This window comes from Cheilinus undulatus, linkage group 8, assembly GCF_018320785.1.
Source record: "Cheilinus undulatus linkage group 8, ASM1832078v1, whole genome shotgun sequence".
NCBI classification, from domain to species: domain Eukaryota; kingdom Metazoa; phylum Chordata; class Actinopteri; order Labriformes; family Labridae; genus Cheilinus; species Cheilinus undulatus.
This window is the reverse complement of record NC_054872.1, coordinates 29,745,632-29,772,986: the sequence shown is the minus strand read 5'-3', so window position 1 is coordinate 29,772,986 and position 27,355 is coordinate 29,745,632. Positions and strand designations below refer to the sequence as shown.

The window sequence follows — 27,355 nt, the reverse complement described above, 5'->3', positions numbered from 1 at the left end:
GTTTAGAGCAACAGAAGTTCCCCTTTGGGACACACCGTTGGTGCTACTGACAGTGAGGGAAGTCCTTTGACTCTTATTTTCAGTAAACTGAGGGGATGCATTAACAGACAAAACAGGACTGTAGAGGTTGTAGGCTTACAGGAAACAATACATAAAAGATATTTTAAAAAGTTTCCAAAAATTGTATTTCCATAAAGATTTAAGTTTTCTCTTCTATCAGCTTCACTGGTGCAGAAAAGAAGCTAAAAAGTAAGTTGAATTTTGCATGGCGTTTATTTTCTCTGTAGGTGTAATGTTAGTGTTGTCTTGTTTTCCAAATGTGATTGCAATCATTCTTCCCTCAGTTTACCCTATTGCACTAATTATATACTGTACAGTTTAAGGTGCTTGGTATAATTTTAATTGTAGTGTGAATTTCAAATTAATAATGATTTACTTCGTTGCCTTTATTTGTATATTAATACGTAATTAAATCACAAAGGAAACAAAAAACATCTTGAGAGGACATTTGCTTTTCACCTAAGGCCACTGTTTCAAAAAAATTGTACATAAAAGAAGAAATAAAACATGTAAATAAATTAAATAATATCGTTGATAATTTAAATAAAATGTAACCATAATGGTACAAGAATGATAACCAAGTTACTCAGTAACTGGTATCCATCATCTCAAAAAGACAAGCACTTTAAACTGTAACTGGGCAGTCATATATTTCATCCTGTAAACATGCTTTAGCCTCTGCAACCATTGGGCAGTTGTGGGAGGGTAAGGCTTCATCCATTTAATAGTAATCACTGTTCTTGCAAAAAACAAAACATGCAATATAGACTCTCTAACACTGATCTATGGTAAACCAGTGGTTGGGAAACGCATCTAATACAGATAACAGAGAGTCCATGGAGAGGGCTGAGGCCAAAATTTTTTCCAGTTTTTCTTTGGCGTTTTTCCATCATACCCCAGTTCCTCCAAGGTTTATTGCTGGGGTTGTTTTTGGAGACAAAAGTTGACAATGGCATCTTGAAGAACCACGCTTTACCCATCCAGTCAAATTTTTTTCGAGAGTTGGCTTACAGCCTCTTTGTGACATCTGGAACATATGTTTTCCCAAGCTTCATAATGTATTACTGTATTTAGCTCCATTTGTCATTGTTGTTTGATGTGTAATATGCACTCTGACATTTCCAGTATCAGTTTCTTGTAAATATAGGATATCTATTTTATTGTCAGTGGGTGGTGATCAGACAGGTGTAAAAGTGGCCCTCTAGAAGTGTAGGATCCTTTGATATTTATCAGAAAATGTATATTTTTTATGACATAGTGTCTTATTTGCAAAAATCAATATAAATCAGTTGAGGGTAATGTAAACTCCTCCCTTTGTTGTGAGAAAGACTCGAATTCATATTTACTATTTTGGGTCAAATGCTTATGATTGTTTTTACAAGTCAATACCTCCACCTTTTATTCCATAATTCAACAGAGTTTTTATGAGTATGGAAGAGGACAAACAGGACATAGATGTGATAAAAACTTTTTTTTTAAAGAATACAATTTTATGAGGCAGTGACACTTCTCATAATTAAAACTAAATATGCAGCTTTTATGTACAGTGCTTAACAAATTTATTAGACCACCACCCAAAGTAAGATTTATGCCACAGCTGCCCTAAATTAACAGTATTGGTGATTACCAAAATCATTTTTTATGTTTCTGCAATGGTTAATACACTAATATGTAGAAGCTCTTTAACCCAAATGATATTTTTAATGCTAAAATATAATTATTATTGTTATCCATGAATTTTAAATCTACTGATTTACAAAAAAACTGAAAAAATAGTAAAGCACATTAATATTTCTAGATTTATATATCAAACTATAGTTATTTACTCGCATTCCTGAACAGAAAATGAGTTTTAGTGGTTGAATGTTATGCTTGATTAATTTCTGACTTCTCAGAGAAGCCCAGTGATCCGGCTCAAATTTGGGTATAAAAAGGTGAATTCAGTTTAAAATTCCTCATTCTTGTTCGAAATGGTAAAATGTCGAGAGCTCACTGAAAATGAAAGAGTAAGCATTAAAGTGCGTCATGATGCTGGAAGGTCTCTGAGACAAATATGACAGGTGGTCTAATAAATTTGTTAAGCACTGTATCTACAAAATAACTATTTTTTTTCTTCAGTCCATACACATATGATTTGCTGTTTACATTAAGCTAATAAATGCTTAAACAGTCTTTGTATACTATATTTTTAGGGATCAATTACTGACATGTAAAAGTAGATGATCAGGGCACCCATCAATTATCATCTGGTGATGGCATTCAATGGCAGAATCCATTGTTTCATCAGGCTTTAAATTCACTCTCCCTGTTTCAGCAGTACAATGGGCTGCATGAAAAAAGAGTTAGTTATAAATAATCCTTGAACAGAATGTGTCGTTAATGTATGTGAACAGAGAACAGCCTACCAAAGTGTTGAAGTGTTCTCTGCACACAGCTTTACTCAACCAGTAGATCAAGAAAATAGCCATACACTTCTCAACAACAAGCAGAGCCATGATCAGGATGTCGACTCCAGTGAGGAGCTGTGTGAGAAGTGGAGACATGTGGAGATGAATATGCTTTTGCTTTATATTTAAACGAGCCAAAGGAGGTTAATTGTAAAGTAGAAAGACTGCATTATTTTTCTTTTACCTTGACACATGATGGTTCTTCAAAGAGTTGAATGGCAAGAGATACAATACAGAAAATAATTGCTGGAATGGACCAGCAGAGGCTTATGATGTTCAGAGAGAACGACAGCTTTGCCTGAAAGGTGACAAGTGCAGATGGAGTTAGTCATCAAAATCCTTCTGAAGACATACGTATCTTTTCCCTAATGACTGATAACTTTTCAACATGAATAACAAAAAATATTCAAATCATATGAAGACAAAAAACAACTTTGAAAACTCCTAAAATTGAAAACATTAATTTGAAATCACAGTTGAATCTTACCACATGCATGTTTGGAGATAGTCCAGCAGCAAAGGACAACAGACCAGACAGCACATACTGACATGTTGATAAAACATAAACACCATTAGACACAGGAGTGTAACACTGATATCACATCATTGATAGGAGAGAACAAAACCAAATGTGAAAGAAGATATTCATGGACCTCATTTCAGGAAATTGAGTTATCAGTAATAGTTATGTGTACTCAAAACTAAAACAGAGGTAAAATTAATGGTTGCTATTTTCATGAAATGTTTATATTTGCTATTTGTCTAAGGAAATAAATAATTTTGGCAATGGGTTGAAATTTCTTAAATCTGTTTTTTTACCACAACACTGGGCAGAGTGCAGATCAGGATAAAGCGGTTGCAGAAGTCTGAGAAACCAAAAATCAGCCCCAGAGTGACAATGAACACACCAGTGATTGCTTGAGCTGCCTAACAGAGAAGACAAACAGAAAAAATCTTCACAAATGTACTTCACAAGGCTGTCCAATAATGTGTAAATGATCAGACTTACTCCCAGAGGTTTGGGTTTCCCTTTGATGGTGAACACCTTGTAGGAATCCTTGTACACACACTGAAACTTCTCAGGCATCAGCTCACCCTGGTTGGCGTCCTTCAGACACCCGATGGGAATGGTGATGATCATGGTTTCATCACACACGAATGTCTTCCTCATCCTGCTGTTGAAGAGATCAGATGTTAGAGCAGCTCTGAGGTGATCTGTCCTTCAGGATTCCCTCTAACAGCCACGTACCTTTGTTTTTATTCTTTTTCTAATCTCAGTAAAGACCTGAATGTCTGTCTCTGCTGAAAGGCTCTGACAAGGAAATGACCCAGCACGACAGCTGTCAACCACTCTTTATCTCTTTCTCTGCTCCCCACCCCCCAACCCACTTAAACTCATAATAGGCTAGCATGCAAGCTTTAAACTTTTTGTTAAACTTTTATCACTTGGCAATTATATTTACAACTTATGTAACTGTATTGTATAAAGAATGAAGGTTTCAGTTGAATTTGATTATTTTCTATTATTATTAAATAGTCACCTGTGGGTTGAACATGGTGATATTGAAGTCGGAGGAAGTTGTGAGATGACCTCAAAGAAACCTTCAAAGAAATAACAAGGAAGGAAACATGATGTCTAAAGAGTGAAGAACATGTTTGAGACAGGTCGTGAGTGTGATAAAGATTCTCCTCAGGCCACACATGGTAAGAATTACAATTCAACATTTTTACTAAACAGAGGAAGAAAAAGATAGGAGTTGCAAATATGCTACAGGACCTATGAATATAAAATGATGCCAAGAGCCGACTTTTGCATTTGTCAAAAACATAAGTTTTTGTGTGAATGTGTTGTGCCTGAGACACTGTAAGATGTAAGAATAAAGTATGCATTGAAACAGTTTAACTGTCCGTTTCTTTTATTGCTTAATAATTTCTAACTTATCTGAAGTGGTCAAAATGTTAACCTTTGATAAAATAAAAACATGAATCATTTTCGTGTCAATTCAGATATTCTTAGTTATACTTCAGGGTTGATTTACACAAATTTACACTTCTTGAGTCATTAATGCTGAAATACATGTACATTCTTGAGCCCTGGTTTAAATGGGTCTTGTCTCAGGATCCACCATCACACTGAAAAAAAGTAACACAAAGCTGTTGCTCATTTATGTATTTTTCTCTCATTTGTATAGTTAATTTTTTAGTTTGACTGTTTATTCACTTAGTTCTTATTTGTGATTTGTTGTAACCTAATATATTTTACATCAAAGGTATTTGAACAATGGTAGAAGGATGCTAAACTGGAATCGTTTACTTTGTTAGATTGAGCATCGTTTGCATGTAGATCACTGAGTAGATGGAGGAGAAAGAGGACTGCTGTTAGACAACACAGTTTGCAAGTTCACTGCCCAGAGTGAGCCTGCTGCCTTTTTCAGCTCATTTAACACTGGTAAGTTACAAAAAATGTGTATTATCTGACTGTGAGATGATTCAGTTCTCTACATTCGTCTTGTTTTTGAACCCTTCAGTGATGTTACTCCTTGCAGAACTAGCCCATTTACCAACCCAAAATTAGCATTAGCCGACTTGCTAGGTTGACTGAAGCTGTTGTCTCATATAAGGGCATTTTTGTCTCCAAACAAAATACTTCAAATGCCCAAAGTGTCTTCATTTTGTCGACTCAGGCATAGCACACTAACTTGGCCTAAAAAGCAAAGAGTGCCACACAGAAGTCATCGCTGCGGCTGCTTGGCTTCACTCCAAACTGCTGCAAGTTTTTTCAGCCTCACCTGTAGCGGTGTACGGCAGGAACAGATGTGTCTATTTGGTGTTTATACAAGGTTAGAGCAGACACCCTGACCATTGTGTCACTCAGAGACTAAGTTTATTACATTATGTCTGTTAGTTCGTGTATTCTATCGAGAAAAGTCTGTGGTTTTCAGCATTAACAGGCCTGAACGTGCTCTGTCGACAGTCCAAAAACACTGAAGCATCCAAGCAGCACTTTGAGAGAGGGTGCTCCACCCTCTCTTGTTGCTTACTTGCTTTTTGGCTAATCACTGTAGTCAGCTCTACACATGTCTGTCTTCGACTGAATGACTGAGTGACTACTTTCAGAGCCGTACATACACAGTTGCGCTGTAGGCAGGTTTGTTGTGCTGAGAGCCATTGGTAATGGCTGCTTCCACAGTGGTGATTGCCTCAGATGTAGCTTTGGTAATGGGTCAGTTTTACTAGAACTGGGCTACATTTCTGTATGAAATAAACAATAAAAACAAAGCTTGAAACTTTTTATAATGAGAAAGATGTTTTCACTCTTCTTTTTTTTTTTATAACTTTATTTTTAGTTTTTAAGAAGAAAGAATACAAAACAACTCTGTCGGAGACAGATTTAAACAGGGAAGAAAAGAAAATACAACTGAATATCAAGCCACACAAATCTGTTAAGCTTACAAACACATTATGCACACAAATTTTTCAGCGAAACAGTAGGAACTATAGAACTTAAGGGGACACGAGTGGGTCAGTCCAAATTTTCCCATTATCAGCATTGTTTCAGTTGAAAAATGTGTTTTAAAATTAGCATAGGTTATCACCGCTTTGTGATAGGTATGTTTCCCATTTCTTCCAGAGAGCATCATATTTTTCTTTCTGCAGTCTTAGAGAAAAGGTCAGACTTTCCATGCACTGGATATTTTTTACTATACCTGTCCACTGACTAATCGTGGGTGGATCCCTACAGAGCCAACGCCTTGTTACGGCCTTTTTGCTTGCTACCATAAATATTCTGAGGAGGTATCTGTCATTACTAGAGAGTTTTGTGTCTATATTTCCTAAATAAAAAAATAAACAAGTAAATTCAAAACCAAAGCAGAGGACCTTTCTAACAACAGTGTAAACATTTTCCAAAAAGGGTTTGAGAACAGGGCAGTGCCAGAATATGTGTGAATGATCTGCCAAAGAATGACCACATTCTCTCCAACAGCTGAATCGAGGACTGGATTGTCTGGATTTTTGTTTTGGTGTTATAAAGTATCTGATAAGGTTCTTCCATGAAAAATCCCTCCATGACTGTGAGGCTGTGGTGGTAATTTGTGTGTTAATCATATTTGTCCAGTCCTCAGGGGGAATAGCCACCCCCAGTTCCTTTTCCCATCTGGCTTTTACATATTCTGTAGAGTTCCCTCTTAGTTCATTTATATACCTGTATAATTCACCTATAACCTTTCTTGAACCTTTTGTTTTGTAGGCTTTAATGAAGGTTTGTGTAATACCTGTGAAATTCCTTGGTATGGACCCTTTAACACTCTTGTCAAAATAATGCCGGAGTTGGAGGTATCTATAAAAGTCCTGTCGAATTAGGCCGTATTTTCCTGACATAGTTTGAAAATCCAGTAACTCCTGATCCTCAACCAACAGACACAGGGCTGTGACTCCCTGTCTCTCCCACTGACTGAACCCTCCATCCTTGGCAGCAGATATGAAACCTGGATCATGGATTGGCCATGTCAAGATTTTAATTTCTTTTTGAATGTTAAGTTGCTTCACTAAACTAGACCAAGTATCTAACGAAAAGCCAGTCCACTGACTCTGGATATCATATTGTTTGATTGCAGATGGCTGTCCTAGCAAACTCTGTAGTGGTCTATCTGACAATGACAACTCCATGATTTTCCATTTTGCGATATATGTTTGGTCACACCAGAGAACCAGCGGTCTTATCTGTCCTGCCAGATAATAGTCTTTAAGGCAAGGCAAGGCAACCCCTCCGCTACCTCTTGGCAGCTGAAGGGTTTTATATCTTACCCGAGGGGGCTTACCGTTCCAAATGAATCGGGATATCACCTTATCCCAGTCTCCAAATTGATTATCAGGAACCTGAATAGGTAAGGACTGAAACAGGTAGAGTAATCTAGGTAAAATATTAGTTTTTATCACCATTGTTCTATTTCCAAAATCCAGAGGTAAAGATGTCCATCTATTCAGGTCCTGTTTTATTTTTGTTGATATTTGTAAATAATTTTCAGAATAAAGTTGGGATAAATCCTTTGTTAATTTCACACCTAAGTATTTCATACATGTAGAGTCCCAGCTGAACTTATACATATTTTTAAGTTCCGGTGACGGGATAAAATGGAACACCAGTGCTTGTGTTTTATCAATATTTAGCGTGTAGCCTGACAGGGCTCCATATTCCTGCAACATATTCATCAGTATAGGAATACCACTCTCTGGATTCTTTAGACTGACCAAAACATCATCCGCATAAAGGCATATTTTGTACTCTGTGTCTTTTATGGTAACACCTTCTAAGTTTGTATTTTGTCTTATGGCCTGGGCAAGTGGCTCAATAAATAAGTTAAAGAGTCCAGGACTGGCTGGGCAGCCTTGACGGCAGCCTCGCTGTAAATTTATAGTCCTGGACAAGCTTCCATTAACCTTAATTCTGGCAGTAGGGAATGTATATAGTGTTTTGATGCTATTAATAAATTTCTCATGAAACCCAAACCTCTCCATTACCTTAAAGAGAAACATCCACCCCACAGAGTCAAACGCTTTTTCTGCGTCCAAGCTCAACAAAATGGCTCCAAATTTTCCTCTTTTTATATATTCGATGGTGTGGAGAGTACGTCTTATGTTATCCTGGGTCTGCCTTCCACGAATAAAGCCTGACTGATCTTCATCTATCAGTAAGGGCATAATTTCTTCCAATCGCTTAGCTAAAATGGCTGCAAAGATTTTATAGTCTTGATTTAGGATACTGATAGGCCTATACGCACCACATTCCCTAAGGTCCTTTCCCTCTTTTGGAATTACAGAGATGATTGCCTCCCTCCAGGATGGAGGAAGGATACCCTCCCTAAGTGTATAATTGAAACTCCTATATAGAATTGGTAGCAATTCCTCCTTCAGTGCTTTATACCACTCTCCTGGAAATCCGTCAGACCCCGGGGACTTGCAGGATTTTAGGGAGGAAATTGTCCTAGCAATTTCTTCAACTGATTTTCACTCTTCTTCTGACCTGCTTCAGCATGAGTATGTGACAATTACGGAGGATAGGGTTAGTGGTTGTGTGCAATGGCTGCTACAAGAGCGATTAGCTTGGAATTAGCCACAGCAGCACTTATGTCATAACTGGACATTTCTTTATTAAAACAAGGGCAGGGGGCAACACTGAAAGCTTTCTGTGACATAAAAGGTGTTTTCGCTCTTCTGCCGACCTGCTACTGCCTGAATATGTACAGAAGAGGATTTGGGACTTGGGTGAAAAAATAATTATGGGCGAGTCTAGATGAAAATCAAAATGACGAGAATAAAGGTGAAGTACAATTTCAAGACTTAAGTTGAAATGACGAGAATAAAGGTGAAATACAATTTCAAGACTTAAGTTAAGATGACTAGAAAAGAGTCAATATGTTGAGAATAAAGTTGAAATTTTGAGAATAAAGTTGAAATACAGTTTTGAGAAAAAAGTCGAAACTTGCTATCACAAACAGTGGACCTTAACAACAATCTCTTTGTTGTTAAATCTGATAATGAGATATAGTTTCACATTGATATCAGGCATACAGCATACAGAGACAGTCAAGATACATTGTTTATTTTCTTAAATACTCATACATTAGCAGGAGGGACATAACAGCGCTTGTCTCCCTCTTCCTCTTCTTTTCTGTCTGATCACCTGTAGAGACGCACATGTGACACTCAACCTCGATACGTAGTGGGAGAACGAAGGCAGATTGATCATTCCTTTTTTGATCATGGACAGCTTGCTGCAAATGACAAAATGTAAAAAAAAGCAAAATAGGAAAATTGGCAATTGTTTTCTATTGGATACTCTTGTTAAGAGTAATGTGTACGATAAATAAAGAAAATGCCACCTGCAAAATGTGTTGTACACCACATTGCATTTTTGTATGGAATTTAGAAATAAAAATAACATGTATCACATATGTTTTCATTGCTGCTGTCATGCAGCGTCTCCATGCTTCCCTTCAGGAATGGCAGTAAATTTGTTTACATTGACGTTGTTTATCCCATCACAACACCGATCAATAAATGAGTGATCAATCTCCCTTCACTCTCCCATCACTGAGATCGAGTCTGTCACCAGTGCATCTCTACGGGTGATCAGACGGAGAAGAAGAGAAAAAAAGATAAGTGCTGTTATGTCCCTCCTGTTAATGTATGAGTATTTAAGACAATAGCAGAGAATCTTGACTGTCTTTATGACTTATGCCTTCTATCTATGAACATGTGAAACTCCACCTCATTATCAGATCTGACAGCAAAGAGATTCTATTTAGCTCATAAAAACAGAGTCTAAGATCCACTGTTTGTAACAGCAAGTTTTGACTTTTTTCTTGAAATTGTATTTCAACTTTAATCTCGAAATTTCGACTTCATTCTAAACATTTTGACTTTTTTTGACATTTAGACTTTAATCTCGACTTGCCCAAAATTATTTTTCCTTCACTGTTTCCCTAATCCTCTTCTGTAAATTTGTGATAGTTATGGGGAAAATGGTTAGTTGATGCAAGTGGTTGTATACAGTGGCTGTTAGTGGAGTGACTGTCTCAGACTTAGCCACAGCGCCGGCTTTATCAGAACTGGACAGTGTGTCTTTATTAGAACAGGGGCAGAGAGCAACACTGAAAGCTTTTTGCGATGGAGAAGATGTTTTTGCTCTTCTCCTGGTCTGCTACAGCATAGGTTTGCAGTCAGTACGGATGGGGCCTGCCAGTGTATCAAAGGTCTGCTGTAGCAGTAGCCGTTAGCTCAGCTGTAGCTGTAGGAAAGCACCACAGAAATAAGGGGCAGCACAATTACAAACCCCAAAAAACTAATCACTCTGCCAGAACACACAATTCAGTCAGGCATTTCAACAAGCATCCCAGATAGTTGCAGTCAGCCATAAACTAGGTTTTAACCTGGTCTTGTTAATTCGGCTAACTTGAAATAATTATTTGCTTCAATCCCAAAAAATGAGTTGTAAGGAGTAAAAGCTCAAGGTTGCATTTAGTAAAATAATGACATTAAATCAATGAAAGCAACTTAAATTTTTCAAAGTTCATCCAATGTTTTTATTTTGTTTTTCAGGTCACCTTCATAATATGAAATCATAACAAAATGTCAGAAAATATTCAACCACTCACATTTAAAGAATGAAAAAACATTGCAATTCAACCTTACATTAAACAAAACATGACTAAATAAAGACACAGTACAGAACATACATTTTAAAAGTACATCATTACAGAAGCCCTGTTAGTCAGAGACTTTGCTTTGTTACACAGTGAAAAATAAAACACAATTCAAACATGAAATCTTCTGAGTGGTGAACCAAATTATTTAATACTGAAAACAAACTTCTGAGTACTGAGACCCAAAATGACAAACATTGCATATAAATACATTGATTCTAATACGGGTCATTTTTGACCCAGCTGTGCAGGAGTGTCCAAACACATGTAATGGTAAATGTATTTACAAACAAACAGGTAGACTGACTCCATACATATGTAATTATATATTGAACATTCTTGTATGTGTATGTTCAGAGATCAATGACATTGATTGGCATGGAAAAGTAGATGATCAGGACCCTGTCAACAATCAGCTGATGATGGCGTTCATCAGCAGAATTTGTTGATTCAGATCCAAAACTAAGACTCTGTCATCTTTGGTTGTTGATTCATTGAGCTCCATTTGGCTTTAAATTCACTCTCCCTGTTTCAGCAGTACAATGGGCTGCAGAAAAAAAGAGTTAGTTATAAATAATCCTTGAACAGAATGTGTTGTTAATGTATGTGAACAGAGAACAGCCTACCAAAGTGTTGAAGTGTTCTCTGCACACAGCTTTACTCAACCAGTAGATCAAGAAAATAGCCATACACTTCTCAACAACCAGCAGAGTCAAGATCAGGATGTTGACTCCAAGGAGGACCTGTGGGAGAAATTGAGATGAATGGAAATACACGTTTGCTTTGTATTTATGTGGGCAAATGGGAATTGATTCTGAAGTAAGAGGTTGAATTGTTCCTACCATTACCTTAGTTGGTCGGTGGTAGAATGACATATGTAGCCATAAAGCACACAAACCAATGGCTGCAATGGACCAGCAGAGGCTGATGATGTTAAAAGAGAAGGACAGCTTTGTCTGAAGGTTGAGAAGTGCAGAAATAACAGTGTTACTTAGACAAACTAACCAAAAGACAACGTGTCAAGTCTGATTTATTGTAGAATGTAACTTTGTGTTATAATCCCTATTTTACTCAAGACATTTTTATTAACAGACTTCATTATAACAGAAGTGCAGTTCTAATATTTCATTACAAAAAGATTAGCCAGACATGAGTTTAAACCCACAGAAGCTCACTCCCATATCTCTACTAAACATGAGCTCAACAATTATTGATGAGAGTGATAATAAGTGTACAATAACTATACCCATAGAAGTTCTATCTAAACATGGCCAGAGATTTGTTCAGACTCATAATCGTGGACTGAGAGTGATCTGCTGTTTTCTTTGCACTATCTGTAATTCTACACTTTTGCTGATCCTTGATCTGCTTTTTGAGAACAGTTTTCTTTCTTCAACACTTTGTACTTAATCTTTTCTATTTTTTGTTTGATATTTTAGTCATATTTTAGACTTTTCCTACAGTGATATTGGTTCACCCATAAAAAGCATATTAACATGCTAAAATAAACTTGAAATCACAGTTGAATCTTACCACATGCATGTTTGGAGATCGTCCAGCAGCAAAGGACAACAGACCAGACAGCACATACTGACATGTTGATAAAACATAAACACCATTAGACACAGGAATGTAACACTGATATCACTTCATTGATGGAAGAGAACAAAACCAAATGTGAAAGCAGATATTTAGGACAAAGATGTTTTAGGAAGAAGATTATTTGTACTAAAGATTAACTTTATATTCATAACTACACTGATGTGAAAGAACTGGTTGTCATATCCCCTGAAATAGTTAGACTTCTTATTTTTGGCAGTAAGTAAATATTTAACATCTTTTTTTACCACAACACTGGGCAGAGAGAACATCAGCATGAATTCGTCGTAGGGGTGGTGGTAGTTTGAGTTGCCAAAAATCAGCCACAGAGTGACAATGAACACACCAGTGATGGCTTGAGCTGCCTAACAGAGAAGATAGAAAAAATCTTCACAAATGTACTTCACAAGGCTGTCCAATAATGTGTAAATGATCAGACTTACTCCCAGAGGTTTGGGTTTCCCTTTGATGGTGAACACCTTGTAGGAATCCTTGTACACACACTGAAACTTCTCAGGCATCAGCTCACCCTGGTTGGCGTCCTTCAGACACCCGATGGGAATGGTGATGATCATGGTTTCATCACACATGAATGTCTTCCTCATCCTGCTGTTGAAGAGATCAGATGTTAGAGCAGCTCTGAGGTGATCTGTCCTTCAGGATTCCCTCTAACAGCCACGTACCTTTGTTTTTATTCTTTTTCTAATCTCAGTAAAGACCTGAATGTCTGTCTGTGCTGAAAGGCTCTGACAAGGAAATGACCCAGCAAGACAGTTGTTAACCACTCTCTCTCTCTCTCTCTCTCTCTCTCTCTCTTGCTCGCTCGCTCTCTCTCTCTCTCTCTCTCACACACACACACAGACACACATAAACCCTCTAAAGGCTTGCATACAAACTTTAAACTTCCTCTTGAATTTTAAACTTTCATCACTGGGCAATTAACCTTAAAATCTGACATGACTGTACTGTCTAAAGAATGAAGGTTTCAGTTGAATTAGAATATTTTCTGTTGTAATAGTTATCTGTGGGTTGAACATGATGATACTGAAGATGGAGGAAGTTAAGGTGTGAGGTGACCTCCTCTTTCAGAGAAAAAACAAGGAAGTGAACATGACATTCAACAAATGAGCTGCATGTTTGAGACAGGTAGTGAGTGTGATAAAGATTCTCCTCAGGCCAAACCAGGTAGAAATCACAATTCAACATTTTTTCTGAACAACAGAAGAAGAAAAAGGAAAAATTTACAAATATGCTCCAGGAAATATGAATATAAAAGAATTTCAGTGTCTGACCTCTCATGTGTTTGTACTCATAACCAGTAGATATCAAACTTTTTGTCCAAGGCTCACCTAAGGTCAAGCCAAAATCTAAAGGCACCTAATTCATATCAAAGCAAAGCAGCTACTTCACCATGTGTCACTGTTTATATTTCAATTTATTACAAATTAATTTGAGCCAATACAGATATTAGAATATACAGTTAAGATGTAAAACTGAAGTCAATATAACACATTTGAAGTTTTAGGAATGATGATGAGCTAACAGAAGAACTTCTCCTGATGTAGGTCTAAAACTCCACAAACTCATTTGGGCATGCAGACAGTATTTATGACCAATGTAGCCTGATACTTACACCAGATACTGGCCATTTTTATAGACTATATAGGCCAAAACTGCTTGTCAATATAGGGTGATGCAGCTAATCTTGCCTCAAGACACACCAGTGTGCCTCGCCTCAACATTTGAAACCCACAGCTCTAGACTGTTGTATCTTTTTGTAGAAGACTGATTGATAGATTAAATTTGATTGTTGTCATGCATAAATAACATGAAAAGCCCAAAAAGGCTTACAGGACATCAGCATTAATACAAGAAATCCAGAAATCAAAGCTGGACACCTGGTGGTATTATACAGAGAAAAGAAACCATCCTGATGTTTAGTCCAGCCTATTGCCACAAAAAGAGACGGACTAATAAACATTGATATTCAACAGATTTAAAAGCACATCATCACTGAAGCCCTGTTAGTCAGAGACTTTGCTTTGTTACACAGTGAAAAATAAAACAGAATTCAAACATGAAATCTTCTGAGTGGTGAACCAAATTATTTAATACTGAAAACAAACTTCTGAGTACTGAGACCCAAAATGACAAACATTGCATATAAACACATTGATTCTAATACGGGTCATTTTTGACCCAGCTGTGCAGGAGTGTCCAAACACATATAATGGTAAATGTATTTACAAACAAACAGGTAGACTGACTCCATACATACATGTGTAAATATAAATTGAACATTCATGTTTGTGTATGTTCAGAGATCAATGACATTGATTGGCATGGAAAAGTAGACAATCAGGACCCTGTCAACAATCATCTGATGATGGCATCCATTTGCAGAATCTGTTGATTCAGATTCAAAACTGAGACTCCGTCATCTTTGGTTGTTGATTCATTGAGCTCCATTTGGCTTTAAATTCACTCCTGTTTCAGCAGTACGATGGGCTGCAGAAAAAAAGAGTTAGTTATAAATAATCCTTGAACAGAATGTGTTGTTAATGTATGTGAACAGAGAACAGCCTACCAAAGTGTTGAAGTGTTCTCTGCACACAGCTTTACTCAACCAGTAGATCAAGAAAATAGCCATACACTTCTCAACAACCAGCAGAGTCAAGATCAGGATGTTGACTCCAAGGAGGAACTGTGGGAGAAGTTGAGACGAGTGGAGATGAATAGACGTTTGCTTTGTATTTATGTGGGCAAATGGGAATTGATTCTGAAGTAAGAGGTTCAATTGTTCCTACCATTGCCTCAGATGGTCGGTAGATGAATGAAATATGTAGCCAAAAAGCACATAAACCGATGGCTGCAATGGACCAGCAGAGGCTGATGATGTTAAAAGAGAAAGACAGCTTTGTCTGAAAGATGAGAAGTGCAGGAATAACAGTGTTACTTAGACAAACTAAACAACACACAATGTGCCAAGTCTGATTCAGTGTAGAATGATTGTGTTACAATCCGTGTTTTACTCAAGACATTTTTCTTAAAGTCTTCATTATAACAGAAGTGCAGATCTGAAATTTCATTACAAAAAGAATTAGCCAGACATGAGTTTACACCCACAGCAGTTCACTCCCATATCTCTACTAAACATACATTGATAAGAGTGATATATATACAGTCCTTAACAAACTTATTAGACCACCTGTCATATTTGTCTCAAAGACCATCCACCATCATGAGGTGTTTTAATGCGGACTCTTTTTCAGTGAGCTCTCCACGTTTTACCATTTTTAACAGGAATGAGGGATTTTCAGGGGGGACTCCAGCTGCACACATAAGTGAAGTGTTGCCAGTCAAGGTATTTTAATAATGTATCAAATCTGCTGGATGTTAATCAGTCCAACTGCAGACCATCAAGATTCCTGATAAAGTTCATAAATCCATCCCAAGTGTTGTGGAAGTTCTGGGGGCCACCATTTACACTATATAAGATCTTTTCCAATTAGAGATTAGAGATAACAGTGATAATAAGTGTACAATAACTATACCCATAGAAGTTCTATCTAAACATGGCCAGAGATTTGTTCAGACTCAAAATCATGGACTGAGAGTGATCTGCTGTTTTCTTTGCACTGTCTGTAATTCTACACTTTTGCTGATCCTTGATCTGCTTTTTCAGAACAGTTTTCTCTCTTCAACACTTTGTACTTAATCTTTTCTATTTTTTGTTTGATATTTTAGTCATATTTTAGACTTTTCCTACAGTGATATTGGTTCACTCATAAAAAGCATGTTAACATGCTAAAATAAACTTGAAATCACAGTTGAATCTTACCACATGCATGTTTGGAGATCGTCCAGTAGCAAAGGACAACAGACCAGACAGCACATACTGACATGTTGATAAAACATAAACACCATTGGACACAGGAATGTAACACTGATATCACTTCATTGATAGGAGAGAACAAAACCAAATGTGAAAGAAGATATTTAGGACAAAGATGTATTAGGAAGAAGATCATATGTGTACTAAAGATTAACTGTATAATCATAACTACATTGATGTGAAAGAACTGGTTGTCATATTCCCTGAAATAGTTAGATTTCTCATTTTTGGCAGTGAGAAAATATTAAACATCTGTTTTTACCACGACACTGGGCAGAGAGAACATCAGCATGAATTCGTCGTAGGGGTGGCGGTTGTCTGAGTGGCCAAAAATCAGCCCCAGAGTGACAATGAACACACCAGTGATGGCTTGAGCTGCCTAACAGAGAAGTTAAACAGAAAAAAAGTTTAGACATTCTTAATGAATCTGTCCAATAATGTATAAATGATCAGACTTACTCCCAGAGGTTTGGGTTTCCCTTTGATGGTGAACACCTTGTAGGAATCCTTGTACACACACTGAAACTTCTCAGGCATCAGCTCACCCTGGTTGGCGTCCCTTAGACACCCGATGGGAATGGTGATGATCATGGTTTCATCACACATGAATGTCTTCTTCATCCTGCTGTTGAAGAGATCAGATGTTAGAGCAGCTCTGAGGTGATCTGTCCTTCAGGATTCCCTCTAACAGCCACATACCTTTGTTTTTATTCTTTTTCTAATCTCAGTTTAGATCTGAATGTCTGTTTGTGCTGAAAGGCTGACAAGGAAATGACCCAGCAAGATGGCTGTTAACCACTCTCTGCCCCTCTGACCTACATAAACCATAATAGGCTTGCATGCAAACTTTAAACTTTCTGTTAAGCTTTCATCACTGGGCAATTAACCTTACAATTTGACATAACTGTACTGTATAAAGAATGAAGGTTTCAGTTGAATTAGAATATTTTCTGTTATAATAGTTTGCTTTGGGTTGAATATGATGATACTGACGATGGAGGAAGTTAAGGTGTGAGGTGACCTCCTCTTTCAGAGAAATAACAGGGAAGTGAACATGATGTCTAAAGAGTGAGGTGCATGTTTGAGACGGTGTGGGTGAAATAGAGTCTCTTCAAGCCAAACCTGGTAAGAAGCACAATTTAACATCTTTGTGAGATTAAACTGAAATTTTATAAATTGCTACAGAAAGTTTAAATATATAAGCATGTCAAAAACTAAACTTGCATGTGTTTGTACTCTGGAGTATTGTACGTTTTTGTGTAAATCTGGTGTGCCTTAAATACTGAAATATTAAATCTAACATGTAAGAAATAATTCAGACATTTTAACTGTGAGTTTCTTGTTTTTATTGCTTTATCAGGTTGCACTTTACTGTAGTGGTCAGATGTTAACCTATGACAACAAAATAAATATGTCAGTTATTTTCATGTCAATTCAAATATGCTTAATGATACTTTAGGGTTTTATTTACTTGAATTTGTACTTGCAGAGTCATTTATACTGAAATACAGGCACATGATTGAGCATTCTGGTCTAATCTCGTGTCACCACCATCTTTTTAATAAGAAGTCACAACAAAATGTCTGAAAATTTTCATTCATTGACTTTTAATTAGAGAAAAATGTTGTAAAGACAGTATAAAGTAAATATTCTCGAAAGTCTGTCATCACAGAAGCCCTGCAAGGGCATAGACAGAGGACCCTGTTTCCTGGTATTACATTTATTTTGAAAAGATATTTAACATGCATACTATTTTTAAGGAAATACGGAGAACTTAGTCATTATCAATACCAGTTTTGTTATTTGAAATAAACAGCATTAACAAGTTGACACCTCTAGCATACATCAACTCATTATAATTTAAAATGACTGTAAGAAATAAAAATATATTACATGTCAGCTTAGGGCTTCCATACCTTTTGCCTTTTTTTCCAGCCACACATTTGTTTCCCACTTTTGAGTCCTGTCCTGCCTTTTGAGAATCTTTGGGTCAATCCCATTTCAACCCCCCAGCCCTTATCTCAGCCCTCAGCACCAGGGGCTACATAGCACTTGAAACGAAGATTTTCCAGGACCACACTTGAAACCAAGGGGCATGATAAATTTCCCACTATGCAATGCATTCATTTGGGAAATGGACTGTGAAGGAGGTGCATTAATGTAAATATTTTCAGCATTTATAAATGAATATAGAAAATACAGCAGTTGTGTTTTCTCATATTCCAGAGTTTTCACCCCTGTTTCAAGGGGAGAGGGTTGAGGGGTACAAATGGGATTGGCCCTTTATTCTGGACGCTTAGATTGAGATTAAGAAGGGTTTAGTTTATGTATTTACCTGTAAACTACTTCAAGTATATAAATTCTTCATTTGAAGCTAATGCTGACGCTCACACCCCAGATTCTGGATGATTTTTTTGGTGTGTGTAGAGAGGTTTTCAATTGGTCAGGCATCAGGACTCCCCTCCTCCTTTAGAGAAATTACAACCCAAATTTTAGGTAGATTTCCAGAAATGAATCAAGCATAACATTCAACCACTAAAACTCATTTTTCTGTTCAGGAACGCCAGTAAATAACTATCATTTGACATATTAATTAAGAAATATTAACATGCTTTACAGTTTTTTTGTAAATCAGTAGATTTGAAAATTCATGGATAACAAAAATAATTATATTTTAGCATTAAAAATATCATTTGGGTTAAAGAGCTTCTACATATTGGTGTATTAACCAATGCAGAAACATAAAAATGATTTTGGTACCAATGCTGTTACTTTAGGGCAGTTGTGGCATAAACCTTACTTTGATTAGGGTTAGGGTGGTCTAATAAATTTGTTAAGCACTGTACATTTTTGTAAGAGAAATCCTTACATAAAGACATGCATGCATTCATCTCATTTTACTCGGTTTACTCCTAAGACATTTGGTTATTTCCTGAGAAATTTCCTCCTAATTTGGGAAAACCAGCTCTGTTATCCAAAGAAAAGGAGATAAAAGAAATCTTGAGATAAGTACTGAAATGTTCTCATCATCACAAAACTTAAAAAAGCATTGATTTACTGTATATCCACTCAGGCTTCTGTACATAGGCTTTGTCGGCAAAGAGAAAGAGCTTCACGACCCACTTTTGGGTCCTGACCCACCAGTTGAAAACCAACAGTTAAAAACAAGCTTTATCAGTGATGATGACGCATTTGTTTTCATCATGATAAAATATATCTATAAAATCTTCTCCTTTAACCGTAATCTCAGCGAGGTTCTCTGATGAGGTTGCTGATAGGAGTTATCTTATCACAAGAATGTTCTATGGAAATGATCCATCATCAGTTAGAGTTTAATGGCTTTCTCTGTGCTGTTTCACACACTGATGTTTCACACACATTCATCCTCAGACAAAGTTTAAAACCATCATTCTTTCAGATCAGAAGTACACCATGGCCTGTGCAGATGTCGATATGGAAATCCAGGGAGAAGAAATGGAGCCCCTCAGAGCTGGGAGGAGAGAGGCACCAATAGTGCGACATTACCAAGCCTCAGAGTTGTTGCCACAACCCAAAGGACCGCTGCATGATCTGCTGAAGAAACAGCCTGCTGTGCTGGGGGTGAGAGGGCACAAACTAATGAAAATATATGACAAAAATCAATCATGTATCAAAACAACAATATGATCTAAAACTACACGCCTCTTATAAAAGTTACTTATCCAAATATAGAAAAGTAGAACCCATGAATTATATCATCTGATTCGAACCAGGTCACATTTGAAAGCTTTCGCAAAAGTACACTATGATGCAACACCTGTTAAAGTCTCAATGTCACAGCTAACTACTTTGAATGTTGTTTTTCTTGTGCAGACTTCAGTCCAAACAGTCGTGATCGCACTGCTCTACTTTACTTCAACATGCAGCACAGAGGTTAACATCTGAACACAGACCAGTGGGTGCCAGATGTTACAAACAGACAAAAAATAGCAGCATAGATAGAGGTGTCCAAAATAAGTTGTACTTATTTTGCAGATATGGGCAGCAGCTACAGGAAATGGTTGGTTAGAGGGGGGTTTTGTGGTTTTCTACTTCATCAAACTGATGTTTCAAGACTATGTGCACAATATACTCAATGTTTCCTTAGACACACAGTTCTCTTTCTTCTTCGTTACTTTTAAAAATAGAGGTGCTTAATTAACCCTCAAAGGGAAAATTCAGTCTAATATTTCTTCACTGGAATCGGGCAAAACCTGTTATCTCCAAGTCATTTTTTTCACTTTTATTCACAAATAAGTGCTATGGTCACCCTTTGCATCTATTGGTGGGTTTTACAATTTTCAAACCAATAAAAAATGTCAAAAGATGCTGACTATGACCATTCAGTGTCAAGATTGTTTTTGTTTTGTTCATTGCCTGAAAAGTGGTGATTTTGGAGATAGGAGGTTTTTCAGTTCTGCAGTTTGTAACAAACATAAAGTGAACAGGTCTGGATTACAATTTTGGGTCATTTTTGATGCTTCAGGTGTAATATTTGTTTAGCACTTTTTAATAATAATAACAAAGGGCTTCATGACAAATAAATAAAATACAGTAAAAGCAGAAAGAAAATAAGCTAACAAGAAAGCAGACAAACAATAAAGTGAAAGATAAGAGACAAAATCTGAATAGTGGAAAAAATAAATTCAGTGTAAAAGCTTTTTTGTTAAAGAATGTAAAATGAGGGACTGACTCTGTAAGTCTGATCTCCTCTGGTAGGCTGTTCCAAAGTCTGGGGGCTCTGGAAGCAAAAGCTCTGTCACCTTTGGTTTTCAGCTTTGACCATGGAAAAGCCAGCAGAGCTCTACCAGAGGATCTCAGACTGCAACCTGTATAATAGGAGGATAAAAGCTAGGGGGATAAAACAGGAATGAGAGCCGAATGACATGCCAGAAGGAGTCACAGGCTGGACTTAATCCTTGGCCACCTACGAATGTACTTGGGTCTACCCACTAGGCCATCCGCGCCCCTATATGATATCTTTGTTGTAAACTTATTTCTGAACAACTAAGAAAGCTTTGCAAAATCCTTCATTTTCATCTAATATTTTTATAACAAGTGTCATGATCCTGGACGAGCCCCCTATTTGTCATGACCCAGCTGAAAAGGCATGACAAAAACAAGGGAGACATACAGTTTAACTAAAAGGTGAAAGGGTTTTATTACAAAATATCAAGAAAATAATTAAAAACATACTGAAATAGGATCTAAACTGATGTAAGCTTTAACAGTGAGGCAAATCCCTTTATTTGAACTTATATATGTTTTGAGTTTAAGTTAAACAAAACTAGAAATAACAAGTTAACAACTACACAGTGAACTATCTACATATTTCATGTTACAAAGTTGTCATTCCAAGTTTTACATGTTAAAATATTTTCTGCAGCATCTAACAAGAGTTATTAGGGTATGTTGAATCTGCCTCTGGAGTTCCCATCATGTTTACTTAGAGTTTAGTCCTTCTGATCTCTGATTTATCAACTGCATGACCAGTAACCAGGAAGTGAGTTGATGTGGAGCAGTGGGAGAGTGGCTGCCATTAAAAACTGATGCTGAGAAAGTTATCCGACTCCATCCTTTATTTATTGAACCCTCACGTTACACTGACATAAAACATAAGTAATTATGTTTTTTCCTGAGGTCAGAGATATTGCCACTTCCATGCTTTTCTTATGAATGTATTCTTTGCATTTATGCTGTTTGTGTTGTTAAAGACATGCAATATTGTCAATTCTGTCTGGTACATTCCTGAAAATGTATTAAGGATTACATTTGCTTTTATACACCGCTTCATGTTAGCACCATGTCTTTATTGTAATCAAGCTTTTAGCATTAGTTCAGGCAGGCCAAGGAGTCAAGCGCTGCCATGTAATTGAGATCAGCTTTTTGCTTGATCATTTCTATACAGGCTCGTGGAAGGGCACAGAAATCCCAGGACAGCCACACAGCTGAACTTTCATAACGGCAATAAGTGCAATTAGTAACTGCTAATGAAGAAAAATATTTATAAATGCAAATCATGTGTGTTTAACAAAGTGGTCCTGGCTAAATTGTGGTTATATACATAAAAACAAAGCTGAGATTTACTCAGAGTATTCCTCTGTGGCTCAGCAAGGTTGAACAAGAACAAAACATGCTGTTTGGCACCGCTGGCAAAGCATGACAGATTTTCTTTCAGGTGAATATAGGATGAATAATGAATCTCCAGCAGACGTACTAAGAACTACGACAAAGACAAGGACGCATGACGAGTCAATACTCGGCCCTTGGCTTCACCTGTACAACGTTGATTATAAAGAGGGAGCTACACTCCTTCCTTTTGCCACATTAAATGGGTTTTTCTGTGTATATTGATTAGGGCTGTCCTCATAAATATATTAACTGAGATTAATTAAGGTTTAAAGTTAAATTTGCTTTTTCAGTCTATAATCCATTAATCCCATAATCTTTGACCTTCTTAAAAATGTCAGTTTAATTTCAAATAAAAGCAGGTCTGTATCCAAACAGGAAGTCAGTTGTTAAGACTTTACAAAAATCTAAAATGAAGCAAAAACAGTTCTAAATACAAAACAGTGAAATTTCAAAATGTGACTAAAAGGGAGAAATTAATCATGATTAACAGAAAAAAAATCTGATGTTAAGTGTTGATGTTCATAGTTATGGTGTAGGGGCTTAAGAAAGGGGTGCCCAGCAGAAAGAAAGTTTGGGACCCACTGCTGTACATGAACATGAAAACATTTAAATCTTAGATTTTACTCTAAAATTGATGTTTTGTATTGCTGTGCTTCTTTGTCAGTCTCTGCAGATGATGAGCGGTCTCCTTAGTGTTGGAGTGGGATTTATTTTTGCCACAACTCAGGATATGAGCCAGTCTCTGTGCACCCTGTTCAGAGTTTCCCACCTGACTGGAGCACTTGTAAGTCTTCTCTCACATCAGTTCAACACACTGAAGTTATACACCAAGCTTAGGTTGTTAAAATGTTTAGAAACCTTTCTATGTCATGTTAAAATCTCTGTCATTTTAATGAATAATAGTATGTAAAACACATTATAAAAATGTAGGATCTTCTGGCATGTTTTAGCTGAAATTTGCTACAAATGAAAAACAAGAGTCAGAACTACCTAAATCATGCCTACCTGTGGAACTGGCTTGGCCCCTGGAAAAACCCCACAGAATAAGCCCACCCCAGATTTATTGATGATATCAATGCATGTGTGTTGGATCACGAGCTTTTGCGCTAGCATCCTGGATAACATTTACTTCATTTTGGAGCTAAAAAGTGCTACTAGCTATTATTGAAGTCTGATGTCCAACTTATTTATTCATGCCAGTTTCAGACACCAGTTTCATCACTGTTTCAACCAATTTCACCACTTTTGGCTGATTCTAACAATTTTTGCATATTTTTGCATATTTTTGCAACTTTTAACCCATTTTTTAAATCTCTTTTCACTGATTTTTCCCACCCATTTTTGGCACTTTTTTCCATTTTTTTTCCACTCTTAACCCATTATTGCCATTTTCAATCAATTTTTCTACTTTTTAACAGTTTTCCACCATTTTCCACCCATTTATGTCCTTTTTGCCTTTCTTCGACCACTTTTTGCAGCTTTTATCCCATATTGCCAATTTTTACCACCCTGTAACCACCTTTTTTAGCAAATTTTTGCCACTTGTACCCCATCTTTTGTTAATTTCATCTTATTTGCCTCTTTTTTAAAATTTCATTCTCTTGCATCCTTACATTTTTACACATCATGCTGAAGTCTTGCATTGATTTCCGCATGGTTTAGTTCAACGTGCCCATCCACATTGTTAACACAACCAAAAAATTAATTCTGTTTAAAGAAAAGGGAATTTAATTTTGAAAAAGACTGTTTTACTACAGCATAAATATAGAATACCATTATTTTTGTTGCTTTGATTATTATTCAGGTTAATTAAAAAAGGGTTATGACAGGAGATTCCTATGATTTTTTGGTAATTGAAATGAGAAACTTGTTTTCTTGTTTTGGTTTTTTCAAACAGGTGGGAAGGCCTGTTGTGGTTGATTTATATGTTAATTTGCATGTTTTCCTCTGCAGTTCATTTTCGCTGGTGTTGTTTCCAGCCTGTTGTCCAGATTCCCAGAACTGCTGCAAGTAAGTGACACAAATCAAACATATATTATACAGCTGCAGTGGATGATTATTGCCTGAATCCTTAAAGAAATAAATAAAAAATATGTTCCAGACATCCCTCAGGGTTAACTGTGGCTGCATTATCGTAGCTGTAACCGCAGCTTGTCTGATCAGCGTCGACCTGGCTCAGTGGAATCAACAAAATGATCAGCACCTCAAGGTAAGACTCCAGAAATTATATCATTATATTCTATAGATATTCATAGAGATTTTTTTAACTAATATGGAACTAGCATTCACTTGATGATGTGTGTATTTTCGACAGATGGAGATGTTGGAGCTGTGTGTGCTGGGCCTTGAGGTTTTGCTCTCTGTCATCCTCTGCTTCTGGTTCTTAAAAGAAAAACGTGCCAAATCTCAATAATCAAACTGTTGACTGAAATATCTGAGAACACTTTTGTGTTTGTATGTACAGTAAAGGATCAGGCAGATGTATGCTACAATGAGTATTTTTTATGCTGTTATGTGTGTAAAATGTGGCTTTCCACTTCATCTAGATTGCCTATATTGATGTCAAAAATACTGCTGCACTGCACAGGCCGTGGTCTGTGTTTAATCTATGACACGGACTTAGAGCAATGGGGACTTGTGGTGAACAAATGTCAGCTTTTCGCATGTGAAAGAAAAACCACTTCTTCTTCCTCCGTTTCTGGTGTCAAACGATAACAGTCACGTAGTGTTGATTAGTGTGCAGAGAGGTAGGGTCTGTGTGTGTGGTTTTACACTCATGAGTGGTTATCAGTGGAAATATCTGAAAATTCTTCTCAGCTGCTTTCACATGCAGCAAGCTTCACTTTAAACCTCACTGACTGGAAATACTTTGAATGTGGAAAAAGAATGAAAGAACATGTTTTGACCATTTTTAATCATCTGTACAAATTTGAAACAACAACGTGCTGACAAAAAACATATAAAGGTACAAGAAGTCTGACTTTATCTGCCTGCTAATGTTTTTTCATGTTTGTTCCGTAAAATACACAATAAAAAACTCATCTACAATATAAACAAAGATTTATACCTACAACAGTTCATTAAAACAAATTTACAGAGCATTGACGTACCATCATGTTTATGTGTACAATTTTAAATGTATAGAAACAAATGTCATGTCTATTGTGCTTCTTCCATTAAATTCTTAGTGCTTGGACACTGGACTCCTTTGTTTCCATCTCTTTGACTGCAACATCACATTGCTTTCAGCTGGTGGTCTTCACAGCTATAGAGAAAATAAGACACAAGAAAGAAGAATAAATACATCTGATATAAACTTAACACAAAACAATTATTCCTTTAATACAGTTTTACATTTTCGATACAATTCTGCACTGTAACTTTTACTTCATCTTTTGTGGGTTTTATTTTCTGTCACTTTTTAATTTTTTTTAATTGTGTTTCTTTTTCTCTATGTCTTTCTATTTTAATGTCCTGTGTGAAGAAGTTTTGAATTGCCTTGTTGCTGAAATGTGCTGTACAAATAAACTTTCCTTGCCCTTAAATGCAGTTAAACCAGCACATTTGTGACAAGGTTCCTAAAGCTTTTCATGCAAACAAAGCCGAGTGATGTTTATAAGATCAGGGCATAAACAGACCCACGGCTAGTACTGTAAAAATATATCCGATCATATTTAAGCACTAGATTTCAATTTTAGATGTCCTTTTATACACTAGCAGCTCTAACAAAATACACTGGAACACCTTATGTGCTAGAATTAGTAGTCCAGAGTATTTTACACCTATGTGTAATGTTTTAAAGGCTCTTAAAGGGCTCATGTCCCTTTTTTTTGCTTAAGTTGTGTCTGTCCTGGCCAAGACACTCTTGTTAATGAAAGTCTTAATATCAAGATTTTTTCCTGGTTTTATTATTGCTATCTGCAGGTATCAGCTTAAAAAATGAAATATTGGTATCGGCAGATACGAAAATTTCTGCCAATATTTACAACCAATATTTTTTCTTAGTCTGGGCAATTAATCCAAATTTAGATTTAATAGCAATATAGCTTGCCGTAATTTTCAAACTGTTTACGGTGCAGTATTTCTTTAACCTCAGTGTGTGTAAAAAGTGATTTTTTTTTAGAATAATTTACAAAACTACTTTCCTTATTTTGGCATTCCTCAATTAAAATGAGTGACAAAAAATGATCATTCTCTTAAATGCAAAAAAATCATATCAAATTTGCAATATGAGTCAAAACATTCACAATTAGATATATATTTTTTAAATTGTTCAGCCCTAGTTTAATCTGCTGAATACTGTGTTAGTTATAGTTTAAAATAATTCATTGTTTGTGTTTAATGGAAAATACATAACTTCCCATCCCACAGTCGAGGTCGCCCCACCGTAGAGGTCTACAGCCAGATGCCTCTACACAGCCTGGTGGACAAGTCAAAAGTCACCTAAACCTTTTTAAAAAATCTCTTATTTAATTTTCTATGTTACAATCTTTGGTCTATAAAGGCAGGTCTGTATCCAAACTGAGTCAGTTACCCTTAAGTTAAGACAGAAAAGTCCAAAATGACTCAAAAAGAGTTTAATTGCACAATAGTGGAATTTTAAAATGCAATTCAAAGGGTGTGATTCATTGCAATTAACTACAGAAATTCTGAGATTAACCACAGCTAAAATTGTTTAATCTTTTGGCAGACCTCGTACTCAGAAATTAAGTTGCTTAGTTTTTCTAGTGATAGGTTTATGTCTTCTTACATGTTAGAAGTCTAATTTTAATTGTCTGTCTCTTTTTTTTTTCAGATATCGCTCATCAGTCTTATGACCTATCAATAATCTGTATCTGCCCTAAAAACCAAAATGAGTAAGCCTCGACTTACCACAAAATTAAAAAAAAGAAAGACTACTTTGTTTTCCATCTGCCTTAAAGTATGTGTCAGAATTAAACATATTCATTTAAGTTCCTACTCCTGTCTCTTTGTTCTGTGCTTTTCAGCCTGTACAGGAG

The 27,355-nt window shown here is 36.5% G+C and overlaps 3 protein-coding genes across 4 annotated transcripts in view; 1 reads left to right on the top strand and 2 right to left on the bottom strand.

Annotated features, from left to right (window-relative positions):
• Positions 1–1,809: 1,809 nt before the first annotated feature.
• Positions 1,810–13,050, bottom strand: LOC121513556. Its single transcript, XM_041793366.1, has 12 exons — positions 12,754–13,050; positions 12,559–12,675; positions 12,245–12,301; positions 11,554–11,667; positions 11,338–11,454; positions 11,233–11,258; positions 3,517–3,682; positions 3,327–3,434; positions 2,995–3,051; positions 2,692–2,805; positions 2,466–2,582; positions 1,810–2,386 (listed from the first exon to the last, which is right to left on the bottom strand). The coding sequence occupies exons 1-12, from the start codon at positions 12,913–12,915 to the stop codon at positions 2,357–2,359; spliced, it is 1,185 nt and encodes a 394-aa protein (XP_041649300.1). The 5' UTR covers positions 12,916–13,050; the 3' UTR covers positions 1,810–2,356.
• Positions 13,051–17,258: 4,208 nt separating this feature from the next.
• si:ch211-269k10.4 (uncharacterized protein LOC100150242 homolog) lies at positions 17,259–25,568 on the top strand. Its single transcript, XM_041794078.1, has 6 exons — positions 17,259–17,330; positions 19,624–19,805; positions 23,020–23,139; positions 24,309–24,365; positions 24,457–24,564; positions 24,670–25,568. Exons 2-6 carry the CDS (start codon positions 19,638–19,640, stop codon positions 24,766–24,768), a joined length of 552 nt encoding a protein of 183 aa, XP_041650012.1. The 5' UTR covers positions 17,259–17,330; positions 19,624–19,637; the 3' UTR covers positions 24,769–25,568.
• Positions 25,485–27,355, bottom strand: part of zgc:158766 (uncharacterized protein LOC100009641 homolog) — a 40,188-nt gene continuing 38,317 nt past the window's right edge. The window contains exon 23 of one of the 2 annotated variants that reach the window (XM_041794077.1): positions 25,485–25,620. In XM_041794077.1, the coding sequence (XP_041650011.1) occupies positions 25,615–25,620 (6 nt within the window). In that variant the 3' untranslated portion in view covers positions 25,485–25,614. The remainder of the gene's footprint in view (positions 25,621–27,355) is intronic. The other variant, XM_041794076.1, reaches the window with a different exon arrangement.

What these genes read in the sequence shown, in the direction of transcription:
- LOC121513556 (XM_041793366.1), bottom strand. Translation starts at nt 12,915, where the DNA reads ATGAGGAAGACATTCATGTGTGATGAAACCATGATCATCACCATTCCC. An exon ending in AAGAACCATCATGTGTCAAG is followed by an intron (nt 2,583 to 2,691) that starts GTAAAAGAAAAA and finishes CTTCTCACACAG; the next exon opens with CTCCTCACTGGAGTCGACAT. An exon ending in GAGAACACTTCAACACTTTG is followed by an intron (nt 2,387 to 2,465) that starts GTAGGCTGTTCT and finishes TTTTTCATGCAG; the next exon opens with CCCATTGTACTGCTGAAACA.
- si:ch211-269k10.4 (XM_041794078.1), top strand. Translation starts at nt 19,638, where the DNA reads ATGGCCTGTGCAGATGTCGATATGGAAATCCAGGGAGAAGAAATGGAG. An exon ending in CCCACCTGACTGGAGCACTT is followed by an intron (nt 23,140 to 24,308) that starts GTAAGTCTTCTC and finishes TTTCCTCTGCAG; the next exon opens with TTCATTTTCGCTGGTGTTGT. An exon ending in GATTCCCAGAACTGCTGCAA is followed by an intron (nt 24,366 to 24,456) that starts GTAAGTGACACA and finishes AATATGTTCCAG; the next exon opens with ACATCCCTCAGGGTTAACTG.